Raw genomic sequence first — 19,819 nt, 5'->3', positions numbered from 1 at the left:
AGTTGAAGAGGTGGATCTCAAAATTCTGCATTAAAAACCCCATTCTGTATGTTGGGATGAAGGATATCAAAGGTCGGATTACTGCAAGGATTTTACACCCGACAATGTATTAGTCTGAAAATTGAACATTCCAGGCTCTTACGGTGTTTTATTTACTTTCCCCACAAACAGCAATAGGAGCAGCAGTTTCCTTCTGGTTATCCTGGAGGTTTTCAATGGAAAGACATTTGTTAGGTTGCCTACATTGATTTCTTCTCTCTCATTTCAATGTAAGCCTCTGAAAGCCCCAAATGGGCAATTCACACGGAGAGATTCAAAGGAGGACCATTTTTCTCCTCTTGCCCCCATCCATCCCTCCTCCCCTTCACTGCATAGAAGAGCTGAGTGAATATTTTCTGGGCTGTTTTGCTTCTTGTAGGGTGACTTGATTGACAGGAGGGATACAACCTGCTGGGGAAGGAATTTATTCTGAGGTGAGCCTGGCAGAAAGGGGGGAGGATCCCAATCCTGAATGAAACGTGAGGAATCCCCATTTATCAGAGAGGAAATTTGGTTATTCTGAGTGTTTCTTGGATCAGGATGTCCGTCTCTGCCTCTTGGCTGATTCTGCCTCTCTTCTCTTTTCCTCATCTTCTCCCCAACAGCAAATGTCACTCTGCATCCAGACATAGCCCGTCAATGGCTCGTCCTGTATGAGGATCAGAGCGATGTCATATACAGAGACAAATATCTATTGGTGCCCAATAATCCTGAGAGATTCAGCTATTGGCATTGTGTGTTGGGACATCAGGGATTCACAGCAGGCAGACATTTCTGGGAGGTCGCAGTGGAAAGTGCAGAAGGGTGGGTTTTAATGGTCGTCAGCAAGTGTGAGTGGAGAAGGGGCTGCTTCAAGGTAAGGCGTGGGGGAAGGACCTGGCGTGTGAGGATGGAGGAGGATGAGTACGAGGTCTCTAACTGCCATCGTTACTCTCCTCTGTCCCTGAGTGAGAAGCCCAGGAGGATCCGGGTGACTCTGGACTATGAAGGAGGATGCTTGTCTTTCTCTGATGCTTACTCAGGAACCGAACTCTACACGTTCTCAGAAGACTCATTCTATGGAGAGACCCTCCTCCCTTTCATTTGGCTGTGGGGAAAAGCCCCCCTCAGCATCTCCTGGGGAGACTAAATCTGCCTCACAAGCCCGGTTGAAGTTTCTCTCCACACCAGAATGACTGAGATGAAAACATTTGCCAGTTTTGACCTCTTTGCAGAGACCTTTCGAGAGGAGTCACAATCAGCAGAAATAAGAAAAGGAACGAAACCTGGGATTTTCTCTTTCTTTCCCTTTTCCAGAATTTCAGCCTCCAATAACTTTGACCCGCATTTCATTGTTCACCTACACCAACTGTTAAAATACACACGTATTCCTAGAAAATAGAACTGCTGCTCTGGTTGTGGATTTTTTGGGGTGCGAACAGCACCCCAGAACGGATCATGTCCGCAACCAGAGGTACCGCTGTGTCTCTGAATTCAGCGAAGCCTTTGACTAATTGTTTTTGGGATTGCTTCATAAATCTTTTGTATTAACAATTGGATTCTCTATATCAGGGGTAGCCGATATGGTGTCCTGGATGATGTCGGACTACAACTCCCATCAGCCCCCACCAGCATGGTCAGGAGTCATTTAAGCTGCTGTTTTTGGATCCTCTGTCTTATTGGTGTCCTCCAAAAGGCAGGACTGTGATTGCCTGATATTGTTCCCTCCAAAATGTATCCTTTCTAACCAGTTCCCTGTCCCTATAAATGTAGCTTTCCCCTCCTCAGTCTTCAGTCTTGTTTGCTTTAATAAAGAAGTGTTACTAGAGAACTGTCTCCAGCATATTATGTCAAGAGAGCTGAAATCACAAACCCCACATCACAACAACTGGCGACGAGGATGGGATCCGGAATGCTGAGGAGCGGTTAAACGCAGCCCTGCCTCAGAGTCCGGATTGCAGCTAAGAACAAGACTCACTGGCCAGCTGAGAAGACGACCCTGCCCACAGGACAATGGAGAGTCCAAGGGTATTGGAGCCCTTCCAGCCACACGTGGGAAGACTACGTCGAACGCTTCAAGTTCTTCACAGTGGCTCAAGGAATCACCGATGCCAGCAAAAGAAGGGCCACATTCCTGAGCTACTGTGGGCCTGAGACCTTCAAGCTGGCCAAGGCATTGCTTGCTCCAGCGAAGCTAAGTGAGACATCTCTCAAAGATATTCTTGCCTGCCTAACAAGCCACTTGGCGCCTACTGAGACCAAGATGGCCCGGTGGATAGAGTTTCATAAGAGGCAGCAGCGTGCTGGGGAGTCTGTATCTGCATTTCTAGCTGAACTGCGGAAGCTCGCTCAGCACTGCAACTTCCAAAATCTGGAAGAGACTCTCCTGCATCGGTTTATCGGTGGTCTGAGCAGCAAGAAAGCTAGAACACGCATCGTGGCTAAAGAAGAGGTTACCCTTGCTTCAGCCTTGAAGGAGGCAACCGCCACGGAGAATTATGAAAGAGAGGAGCTTGATGCCAGTCGCAAAGCCCCTAAGCCAGATAGAAGTTGCGCATGCCATGGACGAGCTAGAGGCTACTCCGAGCCAGAGCCCAGTCCGTGGGGTCGAGTCAGTGCGTCAGGCCTGCACAGTGCACAAAGATCACCGAGGCAGGTGCCCAGGTTGTGGCGGAAACCATGAGCGGAAGAGTTGTCGTTTCCGGGATGCTATGTGCCGGACGTGCGGAAAGACAGGTCACATCGCCAGGGTCTGTAGATCGGCGGCGTTGGGAGCGACAGGAGCCCCTAGACCGGAGCATCGCAGACCGCCCACAGCAACCCATTTTCTAAAGGACTGCCACTACGTAACGGAGATCAACGGGAGGGTCGTGCAGTTCCCAGCGCAAGGCAAGGCACACGTCAAGGTGAAGATTGAGGGTCAGCTGTGCGACATGGAGGTGGACTCCGGATCTGGATTCACTATCGTGTCGGACCAGACCACAAGGACATTCTTCCCCAGGGGTAAGTTGCCCCCTCTGGAGCCCTTCCCGGCAACTTTGCAGTCATACTCAGTGGGCTGCATCCATGTCATGGGAATGTGTGCCGTGAGAGTACAGTTCCGGGACAAACAGGTGGTACTCAAACTTGTGATTGCGAAGGGCAGTCGCCCCAGTCTCCTGGGCACTGACTAGTTCCCTGCCCTGGGACTGAGTATATCAGGGCTTAATTCAATCCAAACCTGCCCTGAGATGAGCGAGGCATTATGCAAAGAATTTGCTGGTCTCTTTAATGGAAAACTGGGTTGTTATAAAGGGCCCCCAGTTGACTTCGAGTTGGACCCTGGGGTGGCCCCAATCCGACTCAAACCAAGGCAAGTGCCATTTGCACTGCAACCCAAGATCGAAGCAGAGCTGGATAAATTGGTCAAGCAGGGAGTTCTCTCACCCATGGACTCTGCTAAGTGGGAGACTCCAATCGTCACGCCCCTTAAAGCAAATGGGGAAGTCAGGATCTGTGCAGATTACAAATGTACTATCAATAAGGCACTCAGGGGAAACTCATACCCCATTCCAGTCATATCACATCTGTTGGCTAAACTGGCTGGGGGCAAGGTGTTCGCCAAAATTGACCTGGCACAAGCTTACCAACAGCTGCCAGTAACCCCACAATCAGCGGAAGCACAGACTATTGTCACACATAAAGGGGCTTTCAGAGTTAACAGATTACAATTTGGAGTTTCTGTGGCCCAAGGGATTTTTCAAGGGCTCATGGAACGCCTGTTAAGAGGTCTGCCGGGGGTCTTGCCATTTTTTGATGACGTTTTGATTGCTGGAAAAGACCCACAGGAACTGGTTGCGCGTGTCCGTGCAGTGTTGCTCAAGTTCAAGGAGGTGGGGTTGCAACTGAAAAAGGAAAAATGCAGTTTTGGGGTGCCAACTGTGGATTTCTTGGGGTTTAAAATTGATGCATCAGGCATCCACCCCACAGATGCGAAGATTAAGGCCATCATCGAGGCACCACGACCACAGAACAAGACGGAGTTGCAGTCATTCCTGGGACTTATTAACTTTTATCATTCGTTCTTACCCCAGAAAGCTTCGGTAGCTGAACCATTACATAGACTGTTGCAGAAAAAGAATGTGTGGCGATGGGGGCAGGGGCAGCAGAAGGCTTTTGATTCCTTGCGAGGAATGCTGAGTAGCAGGAGCATCCTTGCTCATTATGATGAGTCAAAGCCGCTGGTCCTGGCATGTGATGCCTCTCAATACGGCCTGGGGGCGGTGCTGAGTCATAGGGAACCGGATGGGTCGGAAAAGCCCATCTCTTTCTATTCCCGTACGTTGTCGCCCACGGAGCGCAACTATGCTCAAATTGAAAAAGTGGCGCTTGCAATTGTGGCAGGAATCAAAAAGTTCCATGATTATGTGTACGGTCGCCATTTCTCCATTGAAACGGACCACAAACCACTGTTAGGGTTGTTCAACCCGAACAAACAAACGCCACAAATTCTCTCCCCCAGAATGTTGCGTTGGTCTATATTCCTGAACGGGTTCCAGTACACCTTGACCCATGTGCCGGGGAAACGGTTGTGCCACGCTGATGTGCTGAGTCGATTGCCCCTTCCTGGCAGGAGCAATGAGAATCCTGCTCCAGCGGAGCACATAATGATGCTGGAAACACTTCCGGGGGCTCCTGTAACGGCTACTGATATAGCTGAGAAAACGAGGAAAGATGCTGTTCTCTCCCGTGTGCTCACTTGGGTGGGGAGGGGGTGGCCAGGTGGTCCGCATGAAGACAAATTCAGGCCTTATGCGACAAGGCAGCACGAGTTGTCCATGCATAAGGGTTGTCTCCTGTGGGGAGATAGGGTGATCATCCCAGCACCACTGAGAAACAGGGTTCTTGAGACGCTTCACAATGGACACCCGGGAATGGTCAGGATGAAGTCGCTAGCCCGATGTGATGTGTGGTGGCCTGGAATGGACCAGAACATAGAACAATGGGTACGAACATGCAAGGCATGCCAAGAGGTGCGGCCAGAAGTGGCCAGAGCACCAGTCCACTGGTGGGAGCAGTCTAGATCTCCCTGGAGCCGGCTGCACTTAGATTTTGCTGGGCCATTCCAGGGGAAGGTCTTTTTGGTTATCGTCGATGCATATTCCAGATGGTTAGAAGTGGCGATGGTCCCTAGCATGGCATCAGCTGCCGTAATCAAGGTGTTGAGGCAGCTCTTTGCAACCCACGGGTTACCTGAGACCATTGTATCAGATAATGGGGCAGCTTTTGTATCCCAAGAATTCAGGGCATTCTTGGCTGATAACTTCATAAGAGGGGTCACATCCGTGCCATTTTACCCATCCTCCAATGGGCAGGCTGAGCACATGGTAAGAACAGCCAAAGAATCCATTGCGCGCTTAATGGAGGGTAACTGGTCAGCTCGCATCGCGCGAATGTTATTTTTGCAGCATGCGACGCCATGTACTGCGACGGGCAAGTCGCCAGCTGAGCTGCTCTTAGGTAGAAGACTGGTAACGGTGCTGGATTATGTCCACCCGGATAAAATGCCAAACCGTAATTCAAGAGCAACCCCCCAGGCTGAGACTGACACAACAAGGTATCTCGCCCCTGAAGATCTGGTCTGGGTGAGGAACTATTCCCGAGGTTCGCGGTGGGTGGCTGGTGTGGTCACCCGGGCTAGTGGACCTGTGTCCTATTATGTGACCTTGGAAAATGGGCAAGTTTGGAAGAGACATATAGATCAGCTGAGGCGCCGGGCGCTCAGCAGGGAGGAGTCAGATAATTCATCCCTGGCTAACGACGCAGAGCTGCAAGACCAGAGTGAAAATGGCTCAGAGGTGCAGTCACCAGGGGCTTCAGAAATGAACCAGGGTCTGCTAGTCCTCAGGATGACAAGGTACAGGTAGGGGACCCTGAGATGTCTGGGACTCCGTCTGTTCCTGACGAAAACCCTATAGCAGCCCCTCTACCACAGGTGACACCCAATCCAGAACCGGCAACACCTGTTGTCAGGATATCAAGTAGAAGTTGTAGGACCCCACAGTACCTGAGAGATTACGTCTGCTGTGCTCACTAGGGGGGGAGGGGTGTTGTGTATTGAGTCAAAGGATTTCATATCTGTATTATTATTGTCTGTATTTGCATTAGGGTAAAGTAACTGCCTTTTGGTTCAAGAGGGTACAGGTACTATTGGTTCATTTAAGCTGCTGTTTTTGGATCCTCTGTTTCATTGGTTTCCTCCAAAAGGCAGGACTGTGATTGCCTGATATTGTTCCCTCCAAAATGTATCCTTTCTAACCAGTTCCCTGTCCCTATAAATGTAGCTTTCCCCTCCTCAGTCTTCAGTCTTGTTGCTTTAATAAAGAAGTGTTACTAGAGAACTGTCTCCAGCATATTATGTCAAGAGAGCTGAAATCACAAACCCCACGTCACAACATTTCAATTATTGGGAATGGCCTCTGAGACCATATACTTCTTCTTTTTTGGCGATCACTTGTAGCTGAGTAAGATTGTCTTCCATAAACACAGTTCGTAAGAGACTGTAGAGGCCAATTCTGGATCCACATGTCCTTCCACAGTGGGGACATTGGTTTCCAGGCAGGAGTTGATCACTGTGTGGATTTGCCAAGCGTGCCTTCCTCTTAGCACCTTTCTCCTTTGTGTCCTAAGTTTGAGTGTCTTCAAAGCCCATGACACCTTTGGTAAAGGCTGTTCTCCAATTCGAACACCCACAGGCAAGTGCTTCCCAATTGTCAGTGTTTATACTACATTTTTAAAATTTTGCCTTGAAACAGTCTTTAAACCTCTTTTGTTGACCACCAGCATTATGCTTTCCATTTTTAAGTTCGGAATAGAGTAGTTGCTTTGGAAGACGATAATCAGGCATCCGCAGAACACGACCATTCCAACAAAGTTGGTGTTGAAGAATCATTGCTTCAAATCTGGTTACCTTTGCTTCTTCTATTACACTAGTATTAATTCGCCTGTCTTACCAAGTGATGTGTAATTTTCCCCCCCGGAGACACCATTGATGGAATATTTCAAGGAGCTGGAGATGGCGTTTATAAGTGATCCATGTTTCACAAGCATACAGTAAGGCTGGTAGGACAATAGCTTTGTAAACAAGCACTTTGGTTTCCCTGTGAATGTCCCGGTCCTCAAACACTCTGCACTTCAGTTGGGAGAAAGCTGTACTTGCAGAGCTCTGACGATGCTGGATTTTGGCATCAATGTTGGCTCTTGTGGAAAGATAACTGCCCAGGTAGGAGAAGTGATTGACATTTTCCAGCATTACACCATTGAGTTGGATTTGTGGTGCTGCAGAGGGGTTATTTTGTACTTGTTGGTGCAGCACTTTGGGTTTTTGTTGAGCGATAGGCCAAGCTTTTTGTAAGCTTGAAGATATTTAGGATGGTTTGGAGGTCATCCTCTGAGCGTGCACACACTACGTTGTCATCAGCATACTGAAGCTCTAGGAAGGGAAGTTACAGTAACCTTGCTCTTTGCTTTCAGCCTACTCATATTAAAGAGCTTTCCATCTGTTCAACATATGATTTCTACTCTGGTGGGGAGTTTCCCTTCGACAAAGTGTAGGATCATGGCAATGAAAATAATGAATAGAATGTTCCAGGCACATGATTTTGAGGGGGTGCAAGCCAGGCGCCCCCTCACAGGGATCCCACCCTGCCTGGTGCCAGGGGTATTGCCACCACACCCCTGGCCCCCCCACGGAATGGCAGTGTTGGGGGGAATCACTAGCCAAGGGCTGCATCAGAAACCTGATATGGAAAGGTGAGGTAAGTTAAAATCATATGGGTTAGATGATCCTTGGAATCCCTTCCAACACTACAATTCTATGATTCTATGAGAAGCAAAGATCAGTGCAATAAACATGACAATACTGCCAAGGTTTTTGGTTCTGTTTCTTACTCTTCCTCTCTTGGTTGACTTGAGGGAATTGAAAAGTATGGATAATTTTATTTGGCAAAGTTAGTGTCCCAGAGTGGATAATGTTAATATGCAAACTGTCCCACAGAAGAGAGGATTGGCAGTACCTGATTTAGCTAAGTAGTGTGACCCTGCTTGGCTAACTTTGTTAAATATATCTCAGGAAAAGGAACTCTTTCAGTTGGAAGAGTTATTCATAAATTCCCCACTGGTCAAGATACTAGGGATACCTAGGAAGGACAGAGGAGACCTCATGAATTTTCATCAGAACATTGAAAATTAAAAAGAACGGAACTTAAGATTGGAAAATAATGGAGAGAAACCAGAATTGTTAGATGCCTCCATACCTATCCGGAACTTTGGCATATGCTAGGCAGATTCACCCCAGAGGGCATCCATTGCAGGGGCTGATGGGTCTGCATTACAGGGCCTGTGGTAGGCAGTGAATTCCATTCTGACTTTCCTCTTTTCCCTTCTAGGATATTAGAAGAACTTTGCAGAGGTAAGGGGATCTTGCTCATCTCCATTAATATCACTCCCTGAAACTTCACAGGTAAACTGGGAAAGAATATAATATGAAGATTATAAAGTGAAATAGAAATGAAATGAATACTAATGATGATACTTCACAGTATCTAGATTTGCCACACCATCAGCAAACTCCATGATGGCTGCCCCACTCAGTCCCACACAGACACCTGTCCCATGGACCATCTGTGGAACTATTCCACAGAGTCCCACACAGTTACCTGTCACCAGAGTACATGGTTATTTGGGAGGTATATGATATCCAGAGACACAGGTGGCGCTGTGGTCTAAACCACTGAGCCTCTTGGGCTTGCCGATCGGAAGGTCGAGGGTTTCCCTGCGAAGGAGTAAGCTCCCATTGCTCTCTCCCAGCTCCTGCCATCCCAGGACTTCAAAAGCACGCCAGTACAAGTAGATAAAAAGGTACTGCTGTGGTGGGAAGGTAAACAGCATTTTTGTTTGCTCTTGTTTCCATCACGGTGTAATGTTGCGCCAGAAGCGGTTTAGTCATACTGGCCACATGACCTGGAAAGCTGTCTGTGGACAAACACTGGCTCCCTCAGCCTGAAAGCGAGATGAGTGCCACAAGCCCATAGTCGCCTTTGAGTGGACTTAACCGTCCAGGGTCCTTTACCTTTTTTTTTACCTATATTAAAGCCAAAAAATTTATGAAACTATTAAAGAAAAGCTCCAAAACATCCCTGGCAGGCTGTTGAGGGACCCCTTCAGACTGGAGGGCTTTTGCAGGTGTCTGTTGCAAGATGCCATTGATGCAATAATAGTGCATGGATTACTCCATGAGTAGTCATGGATTCATGCTGGACCATCTATGCAGCTATACTTTCATAGCTGTTCTGCAACACTTCCTGAGCACTACTCCATTATTGCCATTTGGAGGGGCACGTTTGGGCTGTAATGGAGTAAAAGGGGACCAAAAGAAAAACCCACAGCAGAACATTTCTGGTATGAAAAGTTACAGGATTTCAGCAGAAAGTAACAGGACACGGACTGATCAGAAACGAAGCAGTTAATATGAAGACTGCAAACCTTTGTGGGTACAAATAGTATTGAAACTGGGATTGCATATGACTTCCCAGATAGCATCATGTGCAGAAATAATCACAAATAAAACAATAAAAGTATTATGTATAAATCCTGGGAGTGCTTGCATTCTGTTTTGCAGTGTGATGACTGCGGAGAGCTCCAACTCTGGGTGAATGTGGGCTGAGGCTGTAGAGCATCATAGCAGAAAAAGAAAAAGAAAAACCCATTCTACCTAATTTTTAGCCTTGGCATCATTCAGAAGGAGAACAAAACAGCAACAACAAACCCCCATAAAAATCACCGGGCACAGACATACAATAAAACCACGGTCAAAATTATTTGTTGTATTAAGGTTCTCAGGTAAGATGTGCCAAATTAAATATCCAAATCCCCTTTGCAGTTGACCGCTATTTTCTCTAGTTCCTTCATCCTGATCTTAGAATCATAGAGTTGGAAGAGACCACAAGGGCCATCGAGTCCAACCCCCTGCCAAGCAGGAAACACCATCAGAGCACTCCTGACATATGGTTGTCAAGCCTCTGCTTAAAGACCTCCAAAGTAGGAGACTCCACCACACTCCTTTTTACCTATATTAAAGCCAAACTTTTTCGTTTTGTTTCTTACTCTTCCTCTCTTGGTTGACTTGAGGGAATTGAAAAGCTGGTGGATAATGTTAATATGCAAACTGTCACACAGAAGAGAGGATTGGCAGTACCTGATTTAGCTAAGTAGTGTGAAGCTGCTTAGCTACCGTATTTTTCGCCCCATAAGGCGCATCGGCTCATAGGACGCACCTAGTATTTTTTTGAGGGGGGGGATAAAGAAAAAAATCTTTATTTCACCCCCAGGCGCGGGGCTGGGGGGGGGGGAGCCCGAACATCCCCAGCCCCCAGAACAGGCAGCTCTCCACAAGCCGGCACAACTTCTCGCCGGGCTCCCACACCTTGCGGATATCTGCCTGAAGCCCAAACCAGGTCGGGGAACAGCGGGATGGCGGCGCTTCTCCCCACCTCCAGCCTCCAAAGCAGGTCAGGGAATAGTGGAATGGCGGTGCTCCGCCTCCCCGCTGTCACCCGAGCTTGTGGGGCTGGCGATGGGGAGAAGTGCGCTTCTCCCCACTGCCAGCCTCCAAAGCAGGTCTCCGCAAGCGATGGGAGAGCTGCGCAACTTTGCACAGCTCTCCCATGGCTTGCAGAGAGCCACGCGAAGCCTGAAGCTGGGGGACGCTGAGCTCAGCGCACCCCAGGCTTCTGGGTGCAGGCAGCTCTCCCCAAGTGGTGGGAGAGCCGCGCGACTTCGCGCAGCTCTCCCACGGCTTGTAGAGAGCTGCGTGAAGCCCAAAGCCTGTGGGGCACTGAGCTCAGCACGCCCCAGGCTTCGGGGAGCAGGCAGCTCCCTGCAAGCCGTGGGAGAGCTGCGCGAAGTCGCGCAGCTCTCCCACGGCTTGCGGACAGCTTCCTCAAGCCTGGAGAGCGAGAGGGCTCGGAGTAGCCTCTAGCTCGTCCATGGCATGCGCAACTTCTATCTGGCTTAGGGGCCTTGCGACTGGCATCAAGCTCCTCTCTTTCATAATTCTCCGTGGCGGTTGCCTCCTTCAAGGCTGAAGCAAGGGTAACCTCTTCTTTAGCCACGATGCGTCTTCTGGCTTCCTTTCTGCTCAGACCACCGATAAACCAATCCAGGAGAGTCTCTTCCAGATCTTGGAAGTCGCAGTGCTGAGCGAGCTTCCGCAGTTCAGCCAGAAATGCAGATACAGGCTCCCCAGCATGCTGCTGCCTCTTATGAAACTCCATCGCCGAGCCATCTTGGTCTCAGTAGGCGCCAAGTGGCTTGTTAGGCAGGCAAGAATATCTTTGAGAGATGTCTCACTTAGCTTCGCTGGAGCAAGCAATGCCTTGGCCAGCTTGAAGGTCTCAGGCCCACAGTAGCTCAGGAATGTGGCCCTTCTTTTGCTGGCATTGGTGATTCCTTGAGCCACTGCGAAGAACTTGAAGCGTTCGACGTAGTCTTCCCACGTGTGGCTGGAAGGGCTCCAATACCCTTGGACTCTCCATTGTCCTGTGGGCAGGGTCGTCTTCTCAGCTGGCCAGTGAGTCTTGTTCTTAGCTGCAATCCGGACTCTGAGGCAGGGCTGCGTTTAACCACTCCTCAGCATTCCGGATCCCATCTTTGTCGCCAGTTGTTGTGACGTGGGGTTTGTGATTTCAGCTCTCTTGACATAATATGCTGGAGACAGTTCTCTAGTAACCCTTCTTTATTAAAGCAAACATGACTGAGACCTGAGGAGGGGAGAGCTACATTTAGAGGGACAGGGAACTGGTTAGAAAGGATACATTTTGGAGGGAACAATATCAGGCAATCACAGTCCTGCCTTTTGGAGGAAACCAATAAGACAGAGGATCCAAATACAGCAGCTTAAATGAACCAATAGTAGCTGTACCCTCTGGAATCAAAAGGCAGTTACTTTACCCTAATGCAAATACAGACAATAATAATACAGACATAAAATCCTTTGACTCAATACACAACAGGAAGTAAAAAAAGAATTCTTTGTCTGCATCCTGAAGAAAATGGGTGTGGAGGAACATTCAGACAAAGTTCAAAGCTATCACTTATTAACCAAGCAATGCCACATTTATGATAGCTGATAAAAAGACCTGTTCGGGGGGGGGGGACATGGTTTGTTTTATAAAATTATAAATATATGCCAATGGCCTGTTTTTTCTTATTCTTTTTGAAAAAGAGCCGTTCATGTTTGGGGTGAGATGAAGTGGTGAGCAAATGGGTGTTCTATTAGGAGGAGAGAAGATGGAGGGGGAGAAGGAAGCTGAGATCTCCCAGCAGAAGAAAAGAACAGTTGCTGGTTGTCGTCACAGCAGTAAAAAGTGCACACCCTTTGCCCCTCCCTAAAGAAAGGGGAAGGAGACAGGAGCAGGAACAGCTGGGAAGAAGAAGGAAAGGTAACCCCAGAACTTCTTCTTGATCAAGTACACCATCTCCCTGTCCACAAGAGAAGCTAGTCTAGGGGTGAGTATCTGACAACCAAACCCACCTGTATGTTTCTAGGCTGCCCTTGGCCCAAGCAGGTCTATTTTCAATCCGTTCCCAGTAATGTGCATAGAGGAGCTTTTTAACTGTTCGTCTTCCTTGCCTTCCACCACCATTTGGCTGAAAGTCAAGCACCTATGGGAATGCTGTTAGCTCTGGGAGACAAGCTCCCATGGGTGTCAATGGAGGTGTTGGCTGGTCACCCAAAAGAGGACTTGGAGCCCTGCAATGGCTTCTGTCCTTGTCTGTCACCTTGGTGCCATTCCTGGGCCACTCTTGATGCAGCGCCAGGAAAGTGAACCTGCACATGAACGTGAGATTATGTCCCACTCAATGACTGAGGGACCTCTCCACATTTCGTGGAGCTCCATTATTCTTTCTGCTGGGTAGTGAATACATGAAGCAGGCAAACATTCCTGAATAGGTGACCTGTTTTGCTTTACCTTGGCAATTTTAAGGAGGAAGGTTTGTGGGGATGATAAGTTCAATTCTTCAGCGGAGCACATCTTTATTTGACAGACTGCCTTGTTTTAATAGTTATTTTAACTGCTCAACGTGTTTCATCATTTTTTACTTTGTAATGGCTTTGGCTACAGATTTTTTATTTATTTAACAAAATATTGCCTCATTGTAGAAGAACCTCAAAGGAGTTTATGAAAAAGATAAAAACAATTAAATTATCACTTAAAAATTAAAACTATAATTTAAAACATACAAAAAGTTAAAACTGCAGTAGGCTAGACTAAAACAAATGAAAAGCCATAGAAACTTTCTAATCATCTGGGTTGTCTTGTCTAAATAAGGCACTGAAAAGAAGACTCTGATCAATAGGAAGGGAGTTCCAATGTTTTGGTGCCACCACACTAAATGATTGAGTTCTGACAGATGTAGGGCAGGTATTATGTGGCACCAGTAAAAGTGCCAATTCCTCCAATCAAAGCAGTCAAGTGGGCACATATGGGGTAAGGTGATCTTGTAGGTAAATGATGAATGAGGGTGTGCAAACTGATTTTTCGTTTGGGTTTTACAGTTGAGTTTCAGGAAGTGGGACTGTTATATGGAAATTAGGGATTGACTTTTACAGCCCATCTCTCCATCAAGGGACCCAGGATCCCTTAAGCCCATTATCAGTCAAAGAAGAATGAGTGGAGGGAGGAACCAGTGGAGGAAAGCAAATAAAATATTTGATGTCTGTTGCAACAGAGTCCTCCCCCTCCCGCCCCCGCCTTGCAAGGAAGTGAGGGGACCCAGAACAAAACTTTTAAAGATTTTAGAAATAGTATAGCCCTTAACCAAGACCACCGAAAGTCATCATACAGGTACAGTGGTACCTCGGGTTACAGACACTTCAGGTTACAGACTCCGCTAACCCAGAAATAGTACCTCGGGTTAAGAACTTTGCTTCAGGATGAGAACAGAAATTGAGCAGTGGCAGCGGGAGGCCCCATTAGCTAAAGTGGTACCTCAGGTTAAGAACAGTTTCAGGTTAAGAACAGACCTCGGAACGAATTAAGTTCGTAACCAGAGGTACCACTGTATATCAAACCAGTTACTAAAAGCCAGGGGTTGGGGGAGATCCTGCCGATTCTGAAAAAAACACTCATTAGTGGTGTATCCCACAACTGAGGAAGTGAAAAAAGACTTAGAAATTTGGTCAAATTTGAAGCTTTCACTGCTAGGCCGTATTGCTGCCATAAAAAGGAATGTATTGCCTAGAATGCTATTTTTGTTTCAAACATTGCAAATTTTGGATAAGATGGATTGTTTCAAGAAGTGGCAGAGAGACATCTCTAGATTTGTCTGGCAGGGCAAGAAGCCTAGAATAAAATTCAAAATATTAACGGATGCAAAGGAAAGAGGCGGATTTGCCCTGCCAGACCTTAAACTTTATTATGAATCAGCAGCTTTTTGCTGGTTGAAAAAATGGTTGCTTCTTGAAAACACAGACATCTTGGATTTAGAAGGCTTTAATAATGTATTCGGATGGCATGCATATTTATGGTATGATAAGGTCAAAGCACGTAAAGCATTTAAAAACCATATTGTCAGGAAAGCATTGTTTAATGTTTGGATAAGATATAAGGATTTATTTGAAAATAAAACCCCAAGGTGGCTGTCACCGATGGAAGCGAAGGCTCAGAAAAAGCTCAATATGGAGGCCAAATGGCCGAAATATTGGGAAATTTTGGAACAAGAGGGAGACAAATTGAAATTGCAGAGTTTCGAAAAATTAAAAAATAAAGTGCGAGATTGGCTTCATTATTATCAAATAATGGAGGCATATAATTTGGACAAAAAAAATGGATTCCAGGTGGAAAAATCAAAATTGGAAACAGAACTGTTAGATCCCAAAACTAAGATTTTGTCAAGGATGTATAACTTGCTGTTGAAATGGAATACTCAGGATGAAACTGTGAAATCTGCTATGATTAAATGGGCACAAGATGTTGGACATAATATTATGATGGCTGACTGGGAACAGTTATGGACCACAGGTATGAAGTTTACGGCATGTAATGCTTTAAGAGAGAATATTATGAAAATGATATACAGGTGGTACATGACACCAGTCAAGTTTGCAAAAATCTATCACTTGCCCAATAATAAATGTTGTAAATGTAAGGAAACTGAAGGTACATTCTTTCACCTTTGGTGGATGTGCCCAAGGATTAAGGCTTTCTGGGAGATGATATATAATGAAAGGTCTCAGGAAATGAGTGCAGCAGTGGGGCAAAAACTTACAGCCAACCTGAGAAAACAAGTATTATCCAATTTAAAGACCACTAATCCCTGCAGTGATATTCTGAAAACTTATAATGAAATCTTCCAAATGTTTGTAGAGCTTAGTACTCCACTTAAAGGTTGGATACTTAAACATAGCGCTAGCCCCTGGTTTGACGATGAATGTTTCCAGCTAAAAAGAAAACTGCGTCAAACATTTAAAAATAATCGCATTAAACTAGAGCCCTCTTATCTTGATGAAAAAAGAAAATATCATTACATTCTGGCCGAAAAGAAACAGAAATATGCAACCCAAAAATGGCTACAACTATTTGACTCAATTCAGAGTAAAAACAACAAAGCGTTCTGGAACCTAGTGTACGGAGGACTGAAAGCCGAAAATCAACTAACCCAACCACCAATTGCAGAATCCAAATGGTCCCAATACTTTACATCTGTATTTAACAATCTACACAGTGAACTTAAAGGAAATGAGACCGCTATAAATAAAATCAATAAACTCCAGGAGTGGCCAAGGGTAGAAGAAGTGGAAATTAGAGAGATAGTTAAAAATTTCAAATCGGGGAAATCGCCTGGGCCAGACGGTCTACCAATAGAATTATTTAAGACCTATATAGATTGGTGGGCAGAACCCCTAGCTCAATTGTTTACTCTCATAGACAAAGATGGGATCATACCGGAGATATGGTTAAGATCAATAATTATCCCAATCTTTAAAAATGGCGACCCAAAAGAACCAAAGAATTACAGACCGATAAGCTTACTATCAGTGATAGGGAAAATCTACGCTAAGCACCTCCTATCTAAACTCCTTATATGGATGAAAAATTTAAATTTACCAGGGAAAGAACAAATAGGTTTCTCTAAAGGTTGCTCTACATTAGACCACTGTCTTATACTTATGCATTTGGTTGAAAAATATAGATCCCAAAGGCAATCTAAGATATATGCTGCTTTTGTAGATTTTCGTGGTGCATTCGACTCAATTGACCGCCCAAAGCTGTGGAGGAAACTCGCAGAACTAAAAATTGATCAGCGCTTATTGATTCTAATACAAAATCTATACTCTTCCAATGTCTGTCAAGTCAAACTTAACACCATAGGTCATCTTTCATCAGACATCCCAATCTCGAAAGGGGTAAAACAAGGATGGATTCTTGCCCCCTTTCTATTTAACTTATTCTTATCAGACTTGCCAGATCACCTTCAAAAAATAGAATCACATGCCCCTAAACTTAATCAGAAACCAGTTCCTCTCTTATTATACGCAGACGATGCAGTCCTACTATCATTAACGAGCTTGGGTCTGAAACGTCTTATATCTTCTCTGACCCTTTACTGCGAATGTAATAAACTCTCTATAAATTACGAGAAGACAAAAATTTTGGTCTTCTCAAATGGTTGGAAACTAGAGAAATGGAAAATAAGAGGGCAAGAAATCCAACAAGTAAAAATCTATAGGTATCTGGGAATCTTATTCCAGAGCAATCTAGGGTGGGCAAGTCATCGCACAAATGCCATAAAACAGGCAAAGTGCACCTCATCAGCAGTTGCCCGTTTTTATTATCAGAAAGGTAATCAATTTATTCCTGCGGCCAATCAGATTTTTCAAACAAAAGTGCAAGCCCAGATATTCTATGGAATCCCGCTATGGATTCAAGCATATAACAGTGATTTAAATAAGATTCACTCCAGCTTTCTTAGACGTATTCTTGGACTCCCAGCTGCGATCAAATATGAAACAATGTGTGCAGAAATAGGCATACACACAATGGAATACTGGGCCTGGTCCACCTCAATAAAGTACTGGTTACGCTGCCATTTTCGCTGCTCTCCATCAAGCCTGCTCGCTGATCTGCTCAAAGACTCCTATAAATCAAGATGGTATCAGTACCTCAAAAAAAAGATTGAATCTTTAGGCATCGAGCTGGAGCCCCTGTATAATTCTAATGAGCAATACATTTTCCATAATATCCTAGCTAGACTAAAGGATGTGGAGAGACAAAATATTATGGCAGCTGTAAACAAAATTTGCTCCCCCATATTCTATGATTTAAATATCTTAGATAGCAGAGTCAATTACGTCACTAAATTAATAATCCCAGCCCAACGTAGGGCTTTTATGCTGGCCCGGTTGAATATCTTTCCCTCAGCATTTGTCTGGGGAAGATATCAAAACATCCCTAGAAACAAGAGATTCTGCAGATGCTCTATGAATGTCCCGGACACTGTAGAGCATATTCTCTTTCATTGCCCATTGTACAGTACGCTCCGTCAACGCGTGCTGTCCCCTCTTTTGGGTGGTCTGGAACCCCAGCAAGGTGAATGTGCGGGATTCTGCCTATCCGACGTTGACCAAAGGGTAACGGCGGGGGTAGCCGAGTTTTTGGCTGCAGTCCTCCAAGGAGCAGGTTAACAAGGAAAACCACTGATTTTATATGTATATATATATATATGATTGTAGCCAACTGCTGCCTTTTTATATATACTTCAAGGCTTTTACATGTTATTTTCCTTCTTACGGTTTCTATTTACATAATGCCTAATAAAGGTTTGATTTCAATAATGAAAGGAAAAAGGTATTTAAATATACCTTCCTGAAGAAACCAGAGGCCTTTCTCCTGGGCATAGTCGGCCAATTGGTGCCAAAGAAGGATAGAACTTTCTTTATGTATGCCACAACAGCAGCAAGAATACTTATTGCAAAGTACTGGAAGACACAAGACCTACCCACTCTGGAAGAATGGCAGATGAAGGTGATGGACCATATGGAATTGGCGGAAATGACTGGCTGAATCTGAGATCAGGGAGAAGAGTCGGTGGAAGAAGACTGGAAAAAGTTTAAAGACTATTTACAGAAATATTGCAAAATTAATGAATGTTAGAATGATGTTGGATAGAAATTAAGTGGTTTTTAGCTGCAATATTATAAGGGAATATGAAAAATGGATTATTAACAGGTAAAAATTTAATGTCACAACATTTTAAAATTAAAGACTAGGACAAACAAAGAGGGGAAGGATTTGCTGAACTAACAAACTGAATTGGAATACAAAAAAGGGAGGCGCGAGGAGGTCCGGGAAATAAGCAAATGAAAGATAAGTAATGGAAAGATTGAGGTTTTTTTAACTACTTTTATTTTGTATTTTTGTTTTTTGTTTTTTCATTTTGTAATATTTTGAAAATCTTAATAAATATCTTTTTTAAAAAAAAGAACAGTTTCAGGTTAAGAACGGACCTCCAGAACAAATTAAGTTCTTAACCCGAGGTACCACTGTACCAAGCATTTTGCGTATGTTCAATTGACACGTGACCGTGCACACACTGTTTTGGGCCCAGAATGGGGACAGTTTTGCATGCACTCTGTCTTCGTGTGGGATGATGTGGACGGGGTCTTGCCTGTAGAAATGACACAGAAAAGGGTTGCACTTGTAAATCAGACCATGCTCAGAATAATATGTTTGTCCAACATTTTTACAAATCTGCCACTCAGGGATTTGAATAATACATGCTAATTGTTTTTCTGGGGCTTGCCAGAGCATCCTTTTGAAATGGTGAAGACCTTGGTGTTAGAGTTTATTGACACAGACTGACCCCTTTTCAAATACAGTGATTTGAAAGTATAAAGCTTTGTCAGGCTGTGGAAGAATGATTTTACCAAGAACTTTCTGCTAGATATATGGAGGGGTCCCACAGTTCAGCTGGAGGCTAAAGATGGACTTGCTCTTGCTTTGTGAACTGTCTAAATTTTATACACTCAAGTAAAGTGACTAGTTTTTCAGGGAATATTTCCTAATTTTTTGAAGGCCGGAGGTTTGGTTTTTTGTGGTGAGTATGTGCCTATTATCTGCATGTACCTTGAAAATTGTATAACAGGACCAATTATGGATGATACGTTTCATAAGAAAGTGAAATGCAGAGTTAGTTTTACTGGAAGGATGTGGAAACGATTAATACTGAATAGTTTTTACCTTACAGGTATTTGTTCCCCTCCTACGTTCATTCCCATCCTGCTGCCTCTCATCTCAACAAAGCCACAGACTCTTCCTCTATCATGGCCTCATCCTCATCCACGGATGTCGGAAAAGAAGCCACATGCCCCATCTGCATGGAGTATCTGACAGACCCTGTGACCTTGGACTGTGGCCACAACTTCTGCCGGGACTGCATTGCAAAGTACTGTGACACATGGGAACCAATGCAGGTGGGAGACTTGGAGTGTCCCGTCTGCAAAGCCCAGATACAGAGAGGGAGTTTCCGCCCCAATTGGCAGCTGGCCAATATCGTGGAAAAAATTAAACTCCTGCCACCAAATAAAGGGGGAAAGGATCTGTGTAAGAGACACAAGAAAAAACTTCACCTCTTCTGCAAAGAAGATGAAGAATTGGTGTGTTTACTTTGTGAGCGATCCCCAGAACATAAATCGCACATTGTGGTTCTCAAAGAAGAGGCTGCCCAGGAATACAAGGTAGGAAGTCATTTTGACACTTGC

The 19,819-nt window shown here is 45.2% G+C and overlaps 1 protein-coding gene across 6 annotated transcripts in view; it reads left to right on the top strand.

Annotated features, from left to right (window-relative positions):
- LOC309523489 (tripartite motif-containing protein 10-like) overlaps positions 1-19,819 on the top strand; it is a 44,841-nt gene continuing 25,022 nt past the window's right edge. Inside the window, exons 1-5 of one of the 6 annotated variants that reach the window (XM_082207347.1) lie at positions 1-72; positions 8,445-8,518; positions 12,281-12,564; positions 13,687-13,904; positions 19,306-19,795. In XM_082207347.1, coding sequence (XP_082063473.1) covers positions 19,382-19,795 — 414 coding nt within the window. In that variant the 5' untranslated portion in view covers positions 1-72; positions 8,445-8,518; positions 12,281-12,564; positions 13,687-13,904; positions 19,306-19,381. Of the gene's footprint in view, positions 73-8,444; positions 8,519-12,280; positions 12,565-12,678; positions 13,010-13,686; positions 13,905-18,109; positions 18,288-18,377; positions 19,796-19,819 lie in introns of those variants that run through there. The other 5 variants (XM_082207345.1, XM_082207348.1, XM_082207349.1 and 2 more) reach the window with 5 other exon arrangements.

Source organism: Podarcis vaucheri, assembly GCF_965113315.1.
Source record: "Podarcis vaucheri genome assembly, chromosome: 2".
Classification (NCBI taxonomy): Eukaryota; Metazoa; Chordata; class Lepidosauria; order Squamata; family Lacertidae; genus Podarcis; species Podarcis vaucheri.
Note: the sequence above shows the minus strand (reverse complement) of the source record. Positions and strands in the feature narration are given on the sequence as shown.